The 18575-nt window shown below is 44.2% G+C and overlaps 1 protein-coding gene across 1 annotated transcript in view; it reads left to right on the top strand.

Moving 5' to 3' along the window:
• Positions 1-464: 464 nt before the first annotated feature.
• Positions 465-18575, top strand: part of PDE4D (phosphodiesterase 4D) — a 687791-nt gene continuing 669680 nt past the window's right edge. Inside the window, exon 1 of the mRNA XM_056847943.1 lies at positions 465-546. Coding sequence (XP_056703921.1) covers positions 505-546 — 42 coding nt within the window. The 5' untranslated portion in view covers positions 465-504. The remainder of the gene's footprint in view (positions 547-18575) is intronic.

Consider the following 18575-nt stretch of genomic DNA (forward strand, 5'->3'; position numbering starts at 1 on the left):
TCTCCAGGTATTTCCAAACCCAGAGCTGGCAACCCTAGAAGATGACCCATAAACTGCAGCTGGTTTAGAATGCAGCAGCCCAAATATTGTTTGGGAGGTTAGCTGATGGGAATATATCTTGCCCATCAAACAGCTTAAAACAGCTACGTTGGCAGCTAATTTGTTTCTGAGCCCAATTCAAGGGGCTGGTTATGACCTTTAAAGCCTTTCATGGGGTAGGATCCACATATCTCTAAGACTGCCTCCTCCCATATATCCACATGCACATGTACTTTCTCCCAGGAAAGTGTCTTAGGGATTGCAGCCATCCCTTGCTACTTAATTTAAAGCTCTGTGGATTATGAATCTGCAAACTGTCTTGATTGTCAAACTAGCTCAGGGCCGTATTCAGTTGTGTGAAATAACAGCAGAGTATTTTGTTTCCATTGGTCAGCAGGCATTTGAATGGGCAGGAGCAGTAACACCTACATTTAAAACCAGTATAAAACCATCAACCTCAGCATCATGAACAAGAACATGAATAGCTTATATGCGAGGAGCAAAAGTGTAAGTAACCGGTTTATTATTTTTTGCTGCATGATTGTAAAGGAATAAGCAGACTTTCCTTGCTTGTTTTATATGTTTCCACTGGTATTGTCGTTTTGATCAAAATAGAAATACTTGTGAAAGTCATGTGTCATTTCATATCTGAATTTAGTCAGAATGTTGGTGAGTTAACAATCTTTCTCTTGTGTACTCTCTCTCATGCAGGTTTTTCTATATTTTATTTTGTGATAATCTCTAGATAAAAATGAGTCATTTAAGGAGCTGAATTCATGAGCAGTTGTTTGTCTATACTGAATCCTATAAGAGGTTTTAATTGATTGATTATTTACAAAATTTATACCTTGCCCTTCTACCCCGATTGGGGACAACAAGGCGGCTAACAGATTGAAAATATGCATATCAAAAATCTTAAGAATCATTAAAAATCAAACAGAAACATATCATTAAAACACTGAAAGCCAAGCTAAAATACAACTACAGTACAATAAAATACACATACATAAAAACAACAATTAAAACAAAGAGCGGAAAGGAGAGGTCACTGAGGCAACAACAGATGAAAGAAAAAAGTCTTCACCCACTGGCGGAATATGGCAACAAAAGGGGTCAGAAAAAGAGCCCCTTTGGGGAGAAAGTGCCAGAGTTTTCGTGCAACAATCACGAAGGCCCTCTCTTGGGTTGTCACCCAAGGGGCACCTGAAGCAGGGCCTTGGAAGGTGACTGTAGGGGTCGAGTAGGTTCACAAAGGAGTAGGTGGTCCTTCAGGTATGCTGGTTCCAAGCCATATAGGGCTTCAAAGGTCAATACCAGCACCTTAAATTGGGCTCGGAGATGGGCTGGGTTGCCAACCTCCAGGTGGTACCTGGAGATCTCCCGCTATTACAGTTGACCTCCAGACATCCAAGATCATTTCCCCTGGAGAAAATGGCCGCTTGGGAGGGCGGGCTCCATGGCATTGCACCCTGCTGAGGTCCCTCCTCTCCCCAAACTCTGCCCTCCCCAGGCTCCACCCCCAAATCTCCATGTGTTTCCCAACTCAGAGCTGGCAACCATAATTGGAAACCAGTGTCAGTGGCCAAGATTAGAGTGATATGAGCCTGTGACCCGCTCCAGTCAACATCCTGGCTGCAGCATTCTGCACCAATTGAAGTTTCCAAATACTTTTCAAGGGCAGCCCCATGTAGAGTGCATTGCAGTAATCTAATCTAGATGTAACCTGGGCATGCACCACAAATGGCCAGATCTTTTCTGCCCAGGAAAGACTGCAGCTGCCACCAGTTTATCCAGCAGTAGGCCTGGGTCCAAGAGGAACCCCAGACTATGAGCCTATTCCTTCAGGGGGAGGGCAACCCCTTCCAATACCGGTGACACTTTAAGTCCAGGATCAGATCTTCCACTTATTAACGTCTCTCAAAATGCAATACCTCTATGCGTATGCATGCCAAAAAGCAAAGAAAATGAGTAAGATCACAATAGTAGCAATAAATCATGGCGCTGAGTTGTTTTCTGTTGCCCCAGAAGGTCGGACCAGAACCATTGGGTTGAAATTAAGTCAAAAGAGTTTCCCTCTAGACATTAGGAAGGATTTTCTAACAGTTAGAGCTGTTCCTCAGTGGAACAGGCTTCCTCGGGAGGTGGTAAGCACTCCTTCCCTGGAGGTTTTTAAGAAGAGGTTAGATGGCCATCTGTTAGCAATGCTGATTCTATGACCTTAAGCAGATCATGAGAGGGAGGGCATCTTGGCCATCTTATGGGCGTGGCGTATGGGTCACTGGGGCTGTGGGTGGGGGGAGGTAGTTGTGAATTTTCTGCATTGTGTAGGGGGTTGGACTAGATGACCCTAATGGTCCCTTCCAACTCTATATTCTATAAGCATTGATCAGGTTACACACTGTGTGTGTGTGTGTGTGTGTGTCCGTGTGAGATAGAAAATAAATTAGTATTAAGTATGCTCTGTATCCTCTACCAAACCTCAATGATTTTTGTTTCTGAATTTGCCCTAGCTGGTGGCTTAATTACTGGTAAAATCTACATCTTTGAAAAGCAAAGTGATGCAAAGCTCATTTAGCAGCGTATTGTTCACTTGAATTACTTAAATATTGCCAATGGAGAAAAGAATTGTTTCATCAGGCTAGCATTTGGCAAAATATTGAATTACACCTCTTGGGCATTGCCTAAGAGATTATCCTTTTCTTTTTTAGATGCAGCCTACAGAAAATCCTAAACTCTTAATCTGTTTGCAGTGGGTTAACATCTGATTTCAGCTGTCACGATAATAACAATTATTTTATTGTGGGAACGGGACCTGTAAATGCAAAGCAAATTAATGCTTCAAGTTAATTAAAGGAGATTAAGGTGGGGATTATTTCCTTGGTGAGAGGAGAACATTATTAATTTTTGTACTTTTCATATTCATGATCTTTACTACAGTGATTCTAGGATTTCAGCTTCATCTGCAGCCCTTCTCTGATTTCATGGGCCTCACACAATGTCACAGCACATGCATTATTCCCTACACAAGAGATCTCCACAGGTGCATGTTCTGTCCCTGTCAAGTAGTGAGGGTGATTCGCATGAAAGGCAACCTGTGCTTATCAGTTCTGTCTTTATTGTTGCTTTGTTTGAGTCTTTCACCCGAAGGCAGCCTTGAAAGGCTCTTCAGAGCATTGCTTCTGTTCTTTAATGCTACTGAAATATGCAGAAAAGATGGTGAGGAAAGTGAGTGTCTGCAAATGTACCCTGCACATGTGAGTTCAAATCCCCACACAGCTAGGGTGGTTTATGGTGAAAATAATTGGACAAACGATGGTCGTAAACAGCTTGCTGCGTGGAATATCCTCCTTTATTTGATAAACTGAGGTTTTATTCTCTCTTTCAGCAAAAAAAGTGATACACAAAGCAGATAAAATCAATACAAATACCAATTTAAAACAATCACAGGGCCCGTTATCTGATTTACTTACTTCCTCTGTATTCTCCCTTTCTCCCCAATGGGCACCCAAGTACCCCATTGGTCTTCTCTCCTCCATGTTATCCTCACATCAACCCTGTGTGATAGGTTAGCCTCTATGACTGGGCTACACCTTCCATGGCAGGGTGGGGATTTGAACTTGAGTCTCCCACATCCTAGTCTGACCTTCTAACCACCATGCTGGCTCTCATATGGACACATGAAGCTGCCTTCTACTGAAGCAGACCTTTGGTCCATCAAAGTCAGTATTGTCTACTCAAACTGGCAGCGGCTCTCCAGGGTCTCAGGCAGAAGTCTTTCACATCACCTACTTGCCTAGTCCCTTTAACTGGAGATGCTGGTGATTGAACCTGGGACCTTCTGCATACCAAGCAGATGCTCTACCACTGAGCCTCGGCCTCTCTCAGCAACACACATTGGTAGGTGGAGTGGGTAGAGTGTTTGACAAGAGCTGGATTCAGACACAATGAGGAGGTGCTTGGCTGCTGCCTCCTCTCCCTCCCATGGCCTCATGTTGCTACCTCCCCACAGGATTGCCAACCTCCAGGTGGTGGCTGGAGCTCTCCTGCTATTACAACTGATCTCCAAATGACAGAAATCAGTTCACCTGGAGAAAATGGCTGCTTTGGAAGGTGGATTCTATGGCCTGATACCCCATTGAAGTCTCTCTCTCTTCCCCAAACCTTGCCTTCCTCAGGCTTCACCCCCAAAATCTCCAGGTATTTCCCAACCCAGAGCTGGCAACCCTAATTAATTTTTTAAAAATATTACAGATAGGAAAGAGAAAGAAAGGGGGAGGGGAAAATTTGAGAAATAATGTACAATGCATTCTTTTCTTTCTCTTCCATGGCACCCAAAATATACTATAGTAGACTCACTAATACAATAAAAACTACCTATTAAAAATAGTATGTGATATTTTCAATGTTTCTTCTCCAATCTTTTTTTGTTCTCTTCATGTGTTCGTTTCTTCTCTTCTTAATACACAAACTCAATTATTATCCAAATTAGTTTATACTGAACATAATAACACAATGTGACCTACCTAAGCAAGTGGGTATTTACAATACAATTTGGAATATTATTTATTGTAGATATTACTATATATTTCTGTAAGCTCTAATATCGTTTTAAGATAAAGATATTAAAATAAACCGTAATTTATTGATGTACACATGATATTGAAAAAGGCATTCATTTGGTGGTGAGGAAACTGAAAATCCTGTGAAAATGAAGAATCACAGGTTCAACATGCAAGGGGAGAAGCAAAAAAATCAAAATGGCAATTTTTATGTTGAAACAACATAGATGAGAAATTCAAAGCCACCTCTACTTCCTGCCTTACAGTGGAATGAAAGAAGCCCTCTGTGATGATGCCATCTTCTAAGGTCTAACTGGGGTGTCAAACTCATTTGTTACAAGGGCCGGATATGACATAAATGTCACTTAGAATCATAGAATCATAGAGTTGGAAGGGACCACCAGGGTCATCTAGTCCAACCCCCTGCACAATGCAGGAAATTTACAACTACTCTCTCCCCACATCCCCAGTGACCCCCACTACATGCCCAGAAGATGACCAAGATCCGTTCCCTCTCATCATGTGCTTAAGGTTATAAAATCAGCATTGCTGACAGATGGCCATCTAACCTCTTCTTAAAAACCTCCAGGGAAGGAGAGCTTACCACCTCCCGAGGAAGCTTGTTCCACTGAGGAACCGCTCTAACTGTTAGAAAATCCTTCCTAATGTCTAGAGGGAAACTCTTTTGATTTAATTTCAACCCAATGGTTCTGGTCCGACCTTCTGGGGCAACAGAAAACAACTCGGCACCCTCCTCTATGTGACAGCCTTTCAAGTACTTGAAGATGGTTATCATATCCCCTCTCAGTCTTCTCCTCTTCAGGCTAAACATACCCAGCTCCTTCCACCTTTCCTCATATGATTTGGTCTCCAGACCCTCACCATCTTTGTTGCCCTCCTCTGGACATGTTCCAGCTTGTCTACATCTTTCTTAAATTGCGGTGCCCAAAACTGAACACAGTACTCTAGGTGAGGTCTAACCAGAGCAGAGTAAAGCCGAGCCATGCCTCGCCAGCCCAGATTGAGAGTGGAGGGGGTGGCTTCCTCGGCTGACTTGCGGGCTGGATAAGAACTCTCACAGGGCCGGATCCGGCCTGCGGGCCTTATGTTTGACACCCCTGGTCTACGGCATGGAAGCTGCAATGTGCTTTCTCCATGTCAGGGGCACTTTTCCTACAACAAGGGTTCTCCTAGGAGGCAGAGGAGCCCCATGAGCATTCCTGCCATATGGCCTGAGCTTTTGTTACATTACCTTAGTGGTGTGGAAAGACCTACATGGTAATGGCTCTCATGCCACCGGGGCAAAGAAGCAAGGGGGTCTTCATGTTGATCATTACTACACCCGAGCTGTCTGTTTGTTTTGTTGGTTACAGAATCGTGTGGCGAAAATAAAACTCTAGCTCACTTATGTGAATCAGTTCTAAGACTTCTGGCATATTGGAACTGACTAAACAATTACAGGAAAGGAAGAAAAGAAAGCCATGGAAAAGAAAACCATGGAAAAGAATGTGATAAACACTAAATGTCGTTATACCACAAACATAGCAATTGAAGGAAAAGCTGCTGCTGAGCCAGAAAGTCCCAGGCTGGTTTTGTCAACAGCCAAGCAATTAATGACAAAGTAAGAAATGGACGAATCAGGAATGGAAAAATGCTTCCAAGTGGAAACAGAGCAGTAAAAGAGATGTGCACAGAATTTTCAAAAAGTATCAAACAGACCCAGGAAGCATGTGAATTCTCTCTTCTTGAGCTTCCTCTCCCTCTCAGAATCAGTATTCCCCTCCCACTCATTGTCTGGGTGTCTGGATTTATGTATTTGGAGTTCCACAGTTTGCCCCATTCCATCTGACGACTCTAACATTTCCAAGCTTTTTATTATTTTCATTCTCCAGTCATTCAATGCCTCCTGTAGGTATTTGGTGACCCATTGTCAATCTCCGCCCATGGGTGGTCAGGGTATTCTAGGGTTACCAACCTCCAGGTACTAGCTGGAGATCTTCTGCTATTACAACTGATCACCAGCCGATAGAGATCAGTTCACCTGGAGAAAATGGTCGCTTTGGCAATTGGACTCTATGGCATTGAAGTCCCTCCCCTCCTCAAACCCCGCCCTCCTCAGGCTCCGCCCCAAAAACTGGTGGCGAAGAGGGACCTGGCAACCCTAGGGTATTCTGAGATGCAAAGGCTTCCTAATTCAGTGAATTCTTATTGTTGAGACAATGTTTAGATTTAGGCTAGATTCTTCCTGCAATATCCTTTCCTTCCACACGTGATGGTTTGGATTAGTCTAGTATTGGAGATGCAGAATCTGGCTTCTTCTAGTCTATTAACACAGGAATTCCATCTCCCAAAAGAGAGTGGTGCCTTTTCCCCTCAAAGTTACTGGATTTAAGGAGAAACACTGTAAAGACACTGTACAATTGGCTACCCATGCTGTGACTTTTTATAACCTGAGGACAAGTGTGGTAAGGCTAGGAGCAGGCCTCTATCTGCACTGTGACATATAGCCTCAGTTGTGGCCAGACTGGCAGTGAGGCAACAGTTCACTTGCTAGCCTCCCTGGGGAGGGGCTGTGGCTCAGAGGTAGAGCCTCTGCGTGGCATGCAGAAGGTCCCAGGTTCAATCCCCGGCCTCTCCAGTCAGGGACTAGGCAAGTTGGTGATGTGAAAGACCTCTGCCTGAGACCCTGGAGAGCTGCTGCCAGTCTGAGTAGACAATTCTGACTTTGATGGACCAAGGGTCTGATTCAGTATAAGGCAGCTTCATGTGTTAGGGTTGCCAGCTCCGGGTTGTGAAATACATGGAGATTTTTGGCAGTGGAGACTGAGGAGGGCAAGGTTTGGGGGGAGGGGAGGGACTTCAATAGGGTATAATGCCATAGAGTCCACCCTCCAAAGCAGCCATTTTCTGCAGGGAACTAATCTCTGTCATCTTGAGATCAGTTGTAATCCCAGGAGATCTCTAGCCACCACCTGGAGGGTGGCAACCCTACTCCCTGTTCTACTGCCTTGCTTTGAAATGTTGACTTTGGAAGCTACCTTTAGTAATAGTATTTAGCATTTACGAATAGTTGCCTCCAGCCCACATCTGCTGGCCTCCTTACGGTCTTCAGCAGACAGTGCAAAGGGTAGCAGGCTGTCAGCTATGTAGACCATCAATCTCTGGCTTGTCTTTAGCTCAGCTCTACAGGTGAAGAAGTTCTCCCTGGCAGAGGGTTTTTCTTCCCCTTTAAACCAGGCCCATCCTTACTAGTCCACTAGTTCACAACCAGGTAGCTATCCTTATGGCTCCCTTTGAGCCCAAGAGATCCTTCTTCCTTCTTTCAGAGATGAAATTAGGGAAGAAAAAGTAGGCCGAATGACTGACTCAGATAGAGAACTTTAAAAAAAAACATTAAATTAATTTTTCAAACAGAAAACACTACCCAAACAAACAACAATAACAAAAACCCCTTTAAAAATACATAGAAACAATATAACAACAACAAAAACCATAAAGTTGAATCAGATTATTGACACACGGTTTAGTATTTAATACATTTTTCAATTTATCTTACAATTACGGATAAGAGGAATTCACTAATGGTGCTGGGGATTTAAAAAATAATAATTCTTTATATATTTGTACTTGACTCCTTTTCCATAATCTGAGGAAGGGTTTAGATGGTATATTACTCTGGTGCGTCTTGCAAGAATAATACAAAACACTGGATGAATTGCAACAAGCAAGGTGAATACATCCATATATGGTGGTCATGGCCTGTAGTGTCACAGATTAATAGTGTTGATGTTGGTGGCTGTCCATAGGGTAATAGAAATGTTGGAAAACTGCAGAGCTTTTAAACATTATATTCTTGGTATTCCGAACTGTGGCAAATAGCTATGACAGAAAAATTGACACATCAACTTAGAGTAGTCAAAGGTAAAGCTAGAATATCAGATTTCTACGAAACATGGCATGATTTTATTTCATACAGGAATCAGAAAAGTATTCAACATCTGTCAGACAGAGAACTTCGATGTCTTCCATGGTCCAAATTAACTAGTAATGTCTCTTTAAGAGACATTTTCTCCTCTATTCAGACCCAGGTCCATACAATTAACCGGATGTTTTACTCAGGGAATTTAGCCACACCCTTTCAAACTCAGACATCCATTTCCTGTTAGTAAGAGGAGAAAGACAGGGCAGGAGATTCAAAGGTATGACAATCACATTTTTGCACTTAGTATTGGGGCAGGGGTAGATATTGTTCTTCAGCCTTTTCCCTTGCTGGGAAAGGTGATGAAAGGTAATTCCTTCAGTAAACCAGTTATCGAACAGAAAAGCTGGACTCCCCCCCATCTAAACTTCCTTGTCCCAACAAAACAAAACCTGCTTCAGTCTGCAGTCCTGTACACTCTTGCTTGAGAGTAAATTGTGTTGAATGTAGAAAGGCTCGCTTCTGATTGAACATGTCTAGGGTTACACTGGTACTGGAAAATTAAAAGTACTCTGCACATGCTATCAATCATTTTGTATCCAGAACTTTTGAAAATATTGCAGCACAAAAGTGAATATCTGCAGCTTGTGAAAGTCTCTTTTTGGAAACAGGCAACCCTCAATCAGGTTTGGGCTGGTCGTCTATAGGTAGGGTTGCTAACCTCCAGGTACTAGATCTTCTGCTATTACAACTGATCTCCAGCTGATAGAGATCAGTTCCCCTGGAGAAAATGGCCGCTTTGGCAATTGGACTCTATGGCATTGAAGTCCCTCTCCTCCCCAAACCCCGCCTTCCTCAGGCTCCGCCCCTGAAACCTCCCGCCGGTGGGGAAGAGGGACCTGGCAACCTCTCTATAGGTCATTATCCAGTGGTGAGGGACTTCTAAGTTCTTCTTGCTTTGTGTTACTTAGCAACATGAAAAATGAGTTTTTGAGAGTTTTGGTGAGTTCTGGATCGAACTGAGGCCTGCAGTGTTCATAGCCTTCTTTGTCTCATAAACCTTCCTGTACTGTTTCGTTTGTTCAGTGGTGGTTTTTCGGGGAGGGGTGGGGTGCATGTGGCAGGTTTTCTTCCCTGTATTGGGCATTCCTCCTGTTGTAAATACCGTGGCAAAAGGAGATGTTGTATTCGGTTGGTAGCTGTACAGGGATCTGTCAGTGCTTATATGTTTTCTAGTATTGCTGCCAGGGAGGTGGATAAGGACAAAACCAGCATTAGTTGGCTCTAACTACTGTTGGCTCTGCTACTATTGGCTACCCTGACCTCTGCCCAGCCAGCCCCAGTGGGTATCAGCTGTCAGCGAATGCTGACTGAGTACCCAGTTGACACAAATGTTTCCCCAGAGATCGTGGGCATGCACGTGGCTGCAAGTGAGCTACAGCTATTTATGTGTAAGGAAACTGTCTGTGCAAATTAGTACAAAGATGGCCAAGTTACCTGAAAGATGGCCAAGTTACCAAAGGCAGACGCAAATACACTGCAGGCCGAACTGAATGGTTAGGGTGAATATTTTTTGAACGAATTAGGGGTTTTAAGGGGCCCTCAAATGTTTCCAAAAGACACTCTGCCAGTGCTTTCCTTTTTCAAGACAAGTCACTGTTGTCCACTGCTCTGATTTGATACCATTTTTCTTTAAATATGGGACATACAATCACATTTCTGTCTTCCTGCACTTTATAATACAAATGGGATTGTGGTAGTAGGTTTAGGAAAACCTGTGAGAACTTGACATCTATATGCAAAAGGAAGGAAGGATCAGACTATTGGACTTGTGACTAAGCGCTGCAGAAAGTTGTCAGCCACTGGGTATATCTGGGGTCATGTGCTCTGGATGCTAGTGAGCATATTCCTACAGGAAACTATTCAGGAGGAACCAACTGGTGTGAAAAGATGAGGGCGTACAAGAAAAGGAGTTCTTCCTCAGAAATATCCTCAGAACAGTCAGTCTCGGCACTGTGGAGCAGATGGCAACAGTAGCAGCAAATGTCAGGGAGGAATCAAGAGGCTAGTTTCTGCCCTGCGTGCTCATGTTGGTATGAAAAAAAAGAAAGAAATGGAGTGGAATCATGCACTCTGATTAATTCCAGAGGGGTTGCTGTGTTCTGTCTGTCTGCAGCAAAAACAACAGAGAAACTTGTAAGACCTCGAAGGCTAAAACACCCCCTGCATATAGCATGAGCTTTTGTTCGTTTAAAAGGTGCTGTGCAAGCACCGGGTCATTCCTGACCCGTGGGGTGATGTCACATACCGACGTTTACTAGGCAGACTTTGTTTATGGGGTTGTTTGCTGTTGCCTTCCCCAGTCATCTACACTTTACCCACAGCAAGCTGGGTACTCATTTTACCGACCTCGGAAAGATGGAAGGCTGAATCGACCTCGAGCCGGCTACCTGAACCCAACTTCCATCGGGATCGAACTCAGGTCGTGAGCAGAGCTTTTGACTGCAGTACTGCAGCTTACCACTCTGCGCCACGGGGCTCTTATTAGTTTGTTTAGACCCCACTTTATTAGATGCATGAAGTTGTTACCTAAATGAATAGGAATATTCTGTATCTGGGCGAGTTGATGGATTTCCATGTCATAAAACTACATTAGGTGCTTTTCGTAATGACAAACAAAATTCCCGAGGAGTAACCATGTTAGTCTGTTGTCATGTTGCTACTTCTGTTATTTCAGAAACAGGATGGCACGTCTGCTAGAAGCACCTTCTAGCAATTATATCTGGTTCATCAACTTTCCCCCCGTTAAACTCAGCCCATCTGGTCACGTTGATCCATGTCTGTGTAATCTTGCAGTTGGGTTACCATGCTTTATATAAATCTGCCCTTAAAGACAATTTGGAAATGCATTTGGTACAAAATGAGTCAGCCCGCCTGTTGTCAAGGGCTAGTCATCAGGAAGATGCCACATTTCTTCTAAAACAAAAACATTGGCTGCCTTTTTTCCTGAACTCAGTTTAAGGTGCTGGTTCTTACCTTAAAAAACCCTTCAAAATCTGGGACCTTCATATTTGAAGGACATAGGGACCCGTGCACTGGTTGTGCTTGTCAGCTCAGCTTCTCCTCACCATTCTTTCACTCAGGACTGTACCTTTTTCCCCTCCCAGAGCTCGCACCTTTTTTTGTTGTGCTGATCTTTTGGAATGGGCTGCCAGAGTTGGGTTTAGGAAGAGACGTCTGTGTTGTTTTTGAGGGCTTTCAGCGGAGGTTTTCCCTTGCTTGATGTTATTGGGCAGGTTATTTCTTTGAGGTTGTTGTGTTTTTGTAATCTTATTATTGTTTTTGTGTTTATGACTGAAAACTGCCTTGAGACCATTTTTTGGGAGATGGGTGAGAGAGAAATATTTTAAATACAGAGGGCTTTTCCACATTTTCATTTCCCTCAATTATATGTTCCTCTTCCTTCCCGGTGTGTGTGTGTTTCTGTTCCACACATGTTTTGGTCCCTCTAGTGGTTGATTTTATATTGCAGTGGTTTATGTCTGGCATAGAAACCTGCAGTTGAAATTTGCAGTGAGATATGCCGGACATAAACTGGTGTAATATCAAATTGACCACTAGAGGGAACAAAACACATGCAGAACAAACCTCCCCCCCCCCCAACCCAGAAGAAACAGAAACTTACAAGCAAAGAAAATGAGAATCCAGAAAAGCCCAGTGTTTGCAGGGGAAACAACTATGGAAGTCCATGTAGAATGTTAATTTTGATTCTGACTAGTGGGGCAAAACATGACCCATAGTGTTTCCATCTTGATGAACCTTTTAAAGAGCAGGCATGGACCAGTAGATATTATAACTGCATGTAGTTCTGAGGTCTGTCTTCTCCATTATGTTCCTGCCTGAGATCACAGGAAAAGGCCCTCCTGATTATCCCATTTATCAGAGAAGCTTGTTTGGTGGGTGCTGTCAGGCTGTTATCTCGGTTTAGATGTTTCCTTTCGTTTCTCTGCTGAACCGTCCAGACTTCAAGGACGGCTGCACATACCAAAGCCTGGGAACGCTACTCCTGGGAAATAATGCTCTGTTTATGCTTTGTAATCTCCCGCCGTTTCTCTGCCTTATATTTCCAAATAACGGGCAAGACAAACCATAGCTGTCATCTTGCCTTCAATGCACTGTATTGCCTATTTGACCAGTAAAGCCATCTGCTTGGAATCTGATTGTCTCTGTGGTGATTTCTGGTTCGATGGGTCAAGAGCTCACAGGTGCACAAGAGAGGGCCTTATCACTGGCAGCCCCATAATTATGGAACAACTCCCCCAGGGAGGTCCACCTGGCCCCCTCACTTTCGATCCATAGGAGGCAGTTGAAGATGGTTTATTTACCTCATTTGATTAAGTGTACTAGCAATCTTGAATAGCGATTGGTTTTTTAAAAAAATGTATTTTATTGTAAGTATTTTATCTATATTGTAAGCCACCTTGAGCTCCGTAGGGAAGAAAGGTGGCTAATAAACATTTTAAATAAATAAAATAAAATAATTAAAGAGGGTAGCCTAGTCTATTAAAAGTAGACAGACATGGTCCCTAAGCATTGAGGATTTCATACCCAGAACTGGGCTTGCACGGTTTGCCCACTTATTATTTGACAACCCCTCATTTTTCTAGAGCCTTCTGTTTAGCTAGACTGAATGCTAACCCCTCTATGGTTATGCAGGGCAGAATTTTGAATATACCATATCCAGAAAGGACCTGTCCTTGTCCTTCTGGCTCTATTGATACACTAGCTCATGCCCTTTTGGAATGCCGCTTTTATGAGGAACTTAGATCATGTTATATCGTTCCCCTTTTAATATATAAATCTAATGCCTCTTTGTCCGATAAAATGCCTTTTTTATTAAGTGACAGGGATCCCAAAGCTACATTGTCAGTGGCAAGATTTATTTCAGTCCTTATATCCCTCAAACATTACATTTAAAATTACGCTGCTCAAGTTCAATGGATAAAGGAGCTTCTAAGAGATAAAGGAAAGAACTGGGCTTGCAGCAAACAGAAAGCTAGTGCATTTCTTGGAGCTCGTTGCGTATGCTCATGCCTTCTTCATCCATTGGGAAACAATCTGTAGCCTTTTTCACCAGCTGAAGCTTCTGAATTGTTTTCTGGTTGAACTCTTATATTAATCACCAAAATCTCATGCAAAACTCTGACAGAAGGCGGAGTGTGTTTCCCCTTCTGGTGGATCATCCTTGGGCATAAGAGCCCACAAACTACCCAGAAGACCTCTTTTGGACACAGCTTGGCTGGCAGAATGATGACAGGAAAGAAATCATTCTTCTCTGCGACCCCAAAGGCCTGCAAATGGCAGAAGGGTCTTGTGTCTGCTCAGATTTAGCATGGGTCATCTGTCACTGGCATTCATGTCATCCCCAACCACCTCTCTGTCTTCCAGCTCCTAATTAAAGTATCTAGTTGGAAACCTATGAAGGCGATGCCAGGGGCGATGTGACTCTTTCGGTTGCCCCGATCACATGCTTTGATAAAGTCGTGAGCGGAACATGACAACGACTATAATACCTTTTTTCACTAGAAATTGGCCTGGTACAGACTAGCAAGTCCAAATGGGTGAGAATGATGAATACGTATTGGAATCTACAATCCACTCATATATTTTTGTGTATATGTGTCATCAAAATCATAGTTCTGCAGATGCTTGCAGCATGGACTTGGATTCAGGCATTCTGGGTTTTCAACCAGAGAACCAATCAGAATCCTTCTGTGGCTTGTGACGTTACCTATTCAGGATACACTGACAGCTGTTTGGTTCTCTGAGAGCTCCAAACTATTGAATTGCTTAATCAATAAATGCAAACATCATGTAACAGATAAAATAAATCAGGTAGACTGGTGCATAGTTTAGTTTTGGACAGTATATTTGATGGATTGACACATACAGTTTGTATTTGCACTGCAAAATAAAGTAAAAGTAGGTTGCAATGAGAGTAGTATTTACATCTCACTCACTCATATGCAGAGTTGGCACACCTAAGCCGATTCATTTCAGTGGATTGCTAACTCCGTTCAGAATCATCTTGTGAAAATATGGTGGTATTGGAATTGAACATGTAGATGGATTCAGTATGCTTACTGAGAAAAGGAAAAATGGAAAATAATTTTCTAGGCTGATTCACTGTTATTTTGGAACACTGGAAGCAATAAAAGAGCTTTGCGGAACTGATAAAAACAGAACTCTCATTCTTTTTGATCTTCGAATCTAGCCCATTCTCTGGTTCTTATGTCAAACATCCTGTATGCCACATTCCTTTACTGGGGGGCGGGGGATGGTCAGAACATAGTGTGATCATGCATATCAAGTGAGCTGTAATAGCAAGAGGCGAGGCAGAATGCATGCAGAGTTTCATTTTTTTTAAATTTTCATGCACAACTGTAACTAATCTTTGCAGATAGGAGGTATGAATACTAAATGTCCGTTTTCCTCGGGGGTGGGGCTAGTGTGTAGTTAACAAACGTTTGTGGTTTGAAAAAGTAGAGGGATGGCTGTAGCTTAGGGTTGCCAGGTCCCTCTTCGCCACCGGTGGGAGATTTCTGGGGCGGAGCCTGAGGAGGGCGGGGTTTGGAAAGGGGAGGGACTTCAATGCCATAGAGTCCAATTGCCAAAGCAGCCATTTTCTCCAGGTGAACTCTATCGGCTGGAGGTCAGTTGTAATAGCAGGAGATCTCCAGCTAGTACCTGGAGGCTGGCAACCCTACTGTAGCTAGGACTGGCCAGAAATCTTCTCTGACTGTGTGCATGCACCTGTGGGTGGTTCTCTCCCTTTGTACTTCCTTTCAGTGCCATAAGTGGTACTTGATAGGGTAGTATGCTTCCCTTCCCTGTTCATTGCCAGGTTGCCTAGCCAAGCCCGTAAAGCAACTGCTTGGGGTCAGGGCTGCCAAGAGCCACCATGGGCCCCAGACAAAGTTTCCACCTGGGCCCCCCATGACTGTTGCTGCTTGCTCTTACTGTAAATCTGTAGTAGTGAAATAATTGGCGTGGCCATCCATCTGTCCTTTTGTAGGAGGCAACACTCATCAGAAAACAAGGCTAGGGTTCTCGACATTGGCTGCTAGCTTCAGAATGATTGTGCGGGGTTCCAGGGCCAAAAATGAAAGGAATTGGAATATCCTGGCCCAGGTTATATCCAGACCACCCTACTCCCCAGTGCGATTTGCCGCTTTGGCAATTGGACTCCATGGCATTGAAGTCCCTCCCCTCCCCAAACCCCACCCTCCTCAGGCTCCGCCCAAAAAAACCTCCCACCGGTGGCAAAGAGGGACTTGGCAACCCTAGTGCTGCAGGAGCATGTGCACATTGCCTCCTGGACCCAGCCAGAAGTGACATGGCAGGAGGCAGTGAATGTTGCCTTGCTTGAGGCAACAAAATGCCTGAACTGTCCCTTCTCCTGGCCCTTTGGTATTAGGGAGAAATGGAAATCGGCACCTTCTTGCTTCTGCGTATAAAAGAGTAGAAATCCATGAATGCAGAAGCAAGGTCTGCTTTTTAACAAAATCTTGAAGAACAGCAGTCATTTGTATAGTCGGACAGAGTCGTTTTTCAAAATCCTGCAACTCTTGCATTACAGAACAGCAGAGCTCCTGTTTCAGAAGAGATAGCTAATGCTCAAGAGATTTTTCCTCTTACAAAAGACATCCACTTACTAAATTAAATGGTGCTCATGCAAATCATTACAACAGTGATGATGTAATCTGGTTAGTTGTGACGATCCACATTTTTTTAAAAATTACTGATATTTGGTTCTTGTGGTCGTGTTATGTGGAGAGGGGACAGTTAAAATACCCTGGGTTAGATCCAATAAGCCATCAGCAGAAGGTGCTTGTCAGTCTTTCCCCACTTTCTCCTCCCCCTTCTGATGCCAGGAATGTTGATTCCCAGTGTCAGGGCCCCACAAGAAATAGCCATGTGGGTCAGTGGGCTGTAGCCAGGAAAAGGAAGCGGGAGGGGGATCTTCTTTCTTGCCTCTTCCGTCAGCATTCCTGCACCGATGGAAAAGGGATGTGGAGGCAGCTTTGTCCCTTGTCTTCCCTCACTCCAGCCCAGTGACCCACATGGCTATTACTGCATGTGGATCCTGTGACACTGGGAATCATCTTTCCCAAGGTCATAAGGGACTGCTGGGGGAGGAGAAAGCAGGAGAAGTCCTTGATCATTATGGATCATTGTGGGCCAGCTGCAGATTTCCCCCCCCCGAACACAGAGTATTCAGGGTCTCCTCCTCTCCTCTGCCTAACACCAGGCCCCCTTCTAATGGCTCCCTTCCCACCTGCTGACCCAGATGCCTGTGTAAACTTTCCCCACCCCCTCACAAGCTCTCCCCACCTGTACTCATATGCCTGCACCACCCTCATGCCCATTTCCTGATGGTGCTGCACAGTCTGTACAGCTGCCTGCACCACCCACATGCCCATTTCCTGACGGTGCTGCACAGTCTGTACAGCTGGGAGCATGGGTGGCAGCGTGCTTGCAAGTAGGGTTGCCAACCTCCAGGTACTAGCTGGAGATCTTCTGCTATTACAGCTGATCGCCAGCCGATAGAGATCAGTTCCCCTGGAGAAAATGGCTGCTTTGGCCATTGGACTCTATGGCATTCATGTCCCTCCCTTCCCCAAACCCCACCCTCCTCAGGCTGTGACCCCCCAAAACCTCCTGCCAGTGGCAAAGAGGGACCTGGCAATCCTACTTGCAAGCCAGCGGGTGAGGGAAGGGTGGGTGGACAGCAGGGGAGGTGCGGGGTCCGCAACAGCGGGCTCCGCCGGAAGCCCTACCTAAGGGTATGCTGATGCTGGAACCCACCCACTGACGTAGTACAAAAAGGTTGGTGCTTGTCCGTGTAAACGCAAAGCAATGTACAAAAATATGGATAAAATCCAATCCATTTTTAAAGAGAGAGCTCTTGCTAGATACAAAAAAAAAAACCTTCACCATTTGTAAGATAACACAGAAAAACGGAATTACAAACTTCAAAATCAGATAGGTAAGGTTGAACTTTAACTCCCACTTCTAAAAGCAGAGCTTGGATTTCAGACTTCGACTTCAAAAGTTGAATCTCAACTGAAATGACATTGGAGAGATTGAACAATGATATTGTCTAACTCTAATGCCACCTAACCCAACTCTTTCAAACTCACCAAATCTGCTCCTTCCTCCTTGAGTCACCCTCATCAGGGAAAACAGCAACCCAAATCCTAGCTCCTTGTTTATTGAGTGACCCATCCTATTTGATTGTATTGACTCACTCTGTGTCATCAGCATTGAGTCCCATTGAGAAAGGCGGACTATAAATAACGTTAATAAAAATATAAGTGTCCTTTTTTCTCTTACATATGGTCTAAAGCTGTGCAAACTTAATATTGGACATGCTCCCCCATCCAAGGCAAAGAACCCCCCTGGGGCTCGTTTCAGGTAAGGAAAACAGCATGGGGGGGGGGAGCTGAAGTCCCTCTCCCCATAATGCCATCCTAATCTTAATTGAGTACCTATGGCAGTTAGACAGCAGATGTGGGGAAGTATCTGTGGAGAAGAAGAAGAGTTGGTTTTTATATACCAACTTTCTCTACCACTTAAGGCAGAACCAAACCGGCCTACAATCACCTTCCCTCACCCTCTCCACAACAGACACCCTGTGAGGTAGGTGGGGCTGAGGGAGCTGTGACTAGCCCAAGGTCACCCAGCTGGCTTTGTGTGTAGGAGTGGGGAAACAAATCCAGTTCACCAGATTAGCCTCCGCTGCTCATGCGGAGGAGTGGGGAATCAAACCCGGTTCTCCAGATCAGAGTCCACCGTTCCAAACCACCGCTCTTAACCACTACACCACACTGGCGTAGAATTCACGTCAGAATTCACGTCTGATCGGGGTTCCCCTCACCTGAAGATGTAATGTCTGACACATAATTGAGCAAAATAACTACTACTATGTAGTAAGAAAGAGAGCCAGCGTGGTGTAGTGGTTAAGAGTGGCGGACTCTAATCTGGATAACAGGGTT

Source organism: Euleptes europaea, chromosome 4, assembly GCF_029931775.1.
Source record: "Euleptes europaea isolate rEulEur1 chromosome 4, rEulEur1.hap1, whole genome shotgun sequence".
NCBI classification, from domain to species: domain Eukaryota; kingdom Metazoa; phylum Chordata; class Lepidosauria; order Squamata; family Sphaerodactylidae; genus Euleptes; species Euleptes europaea.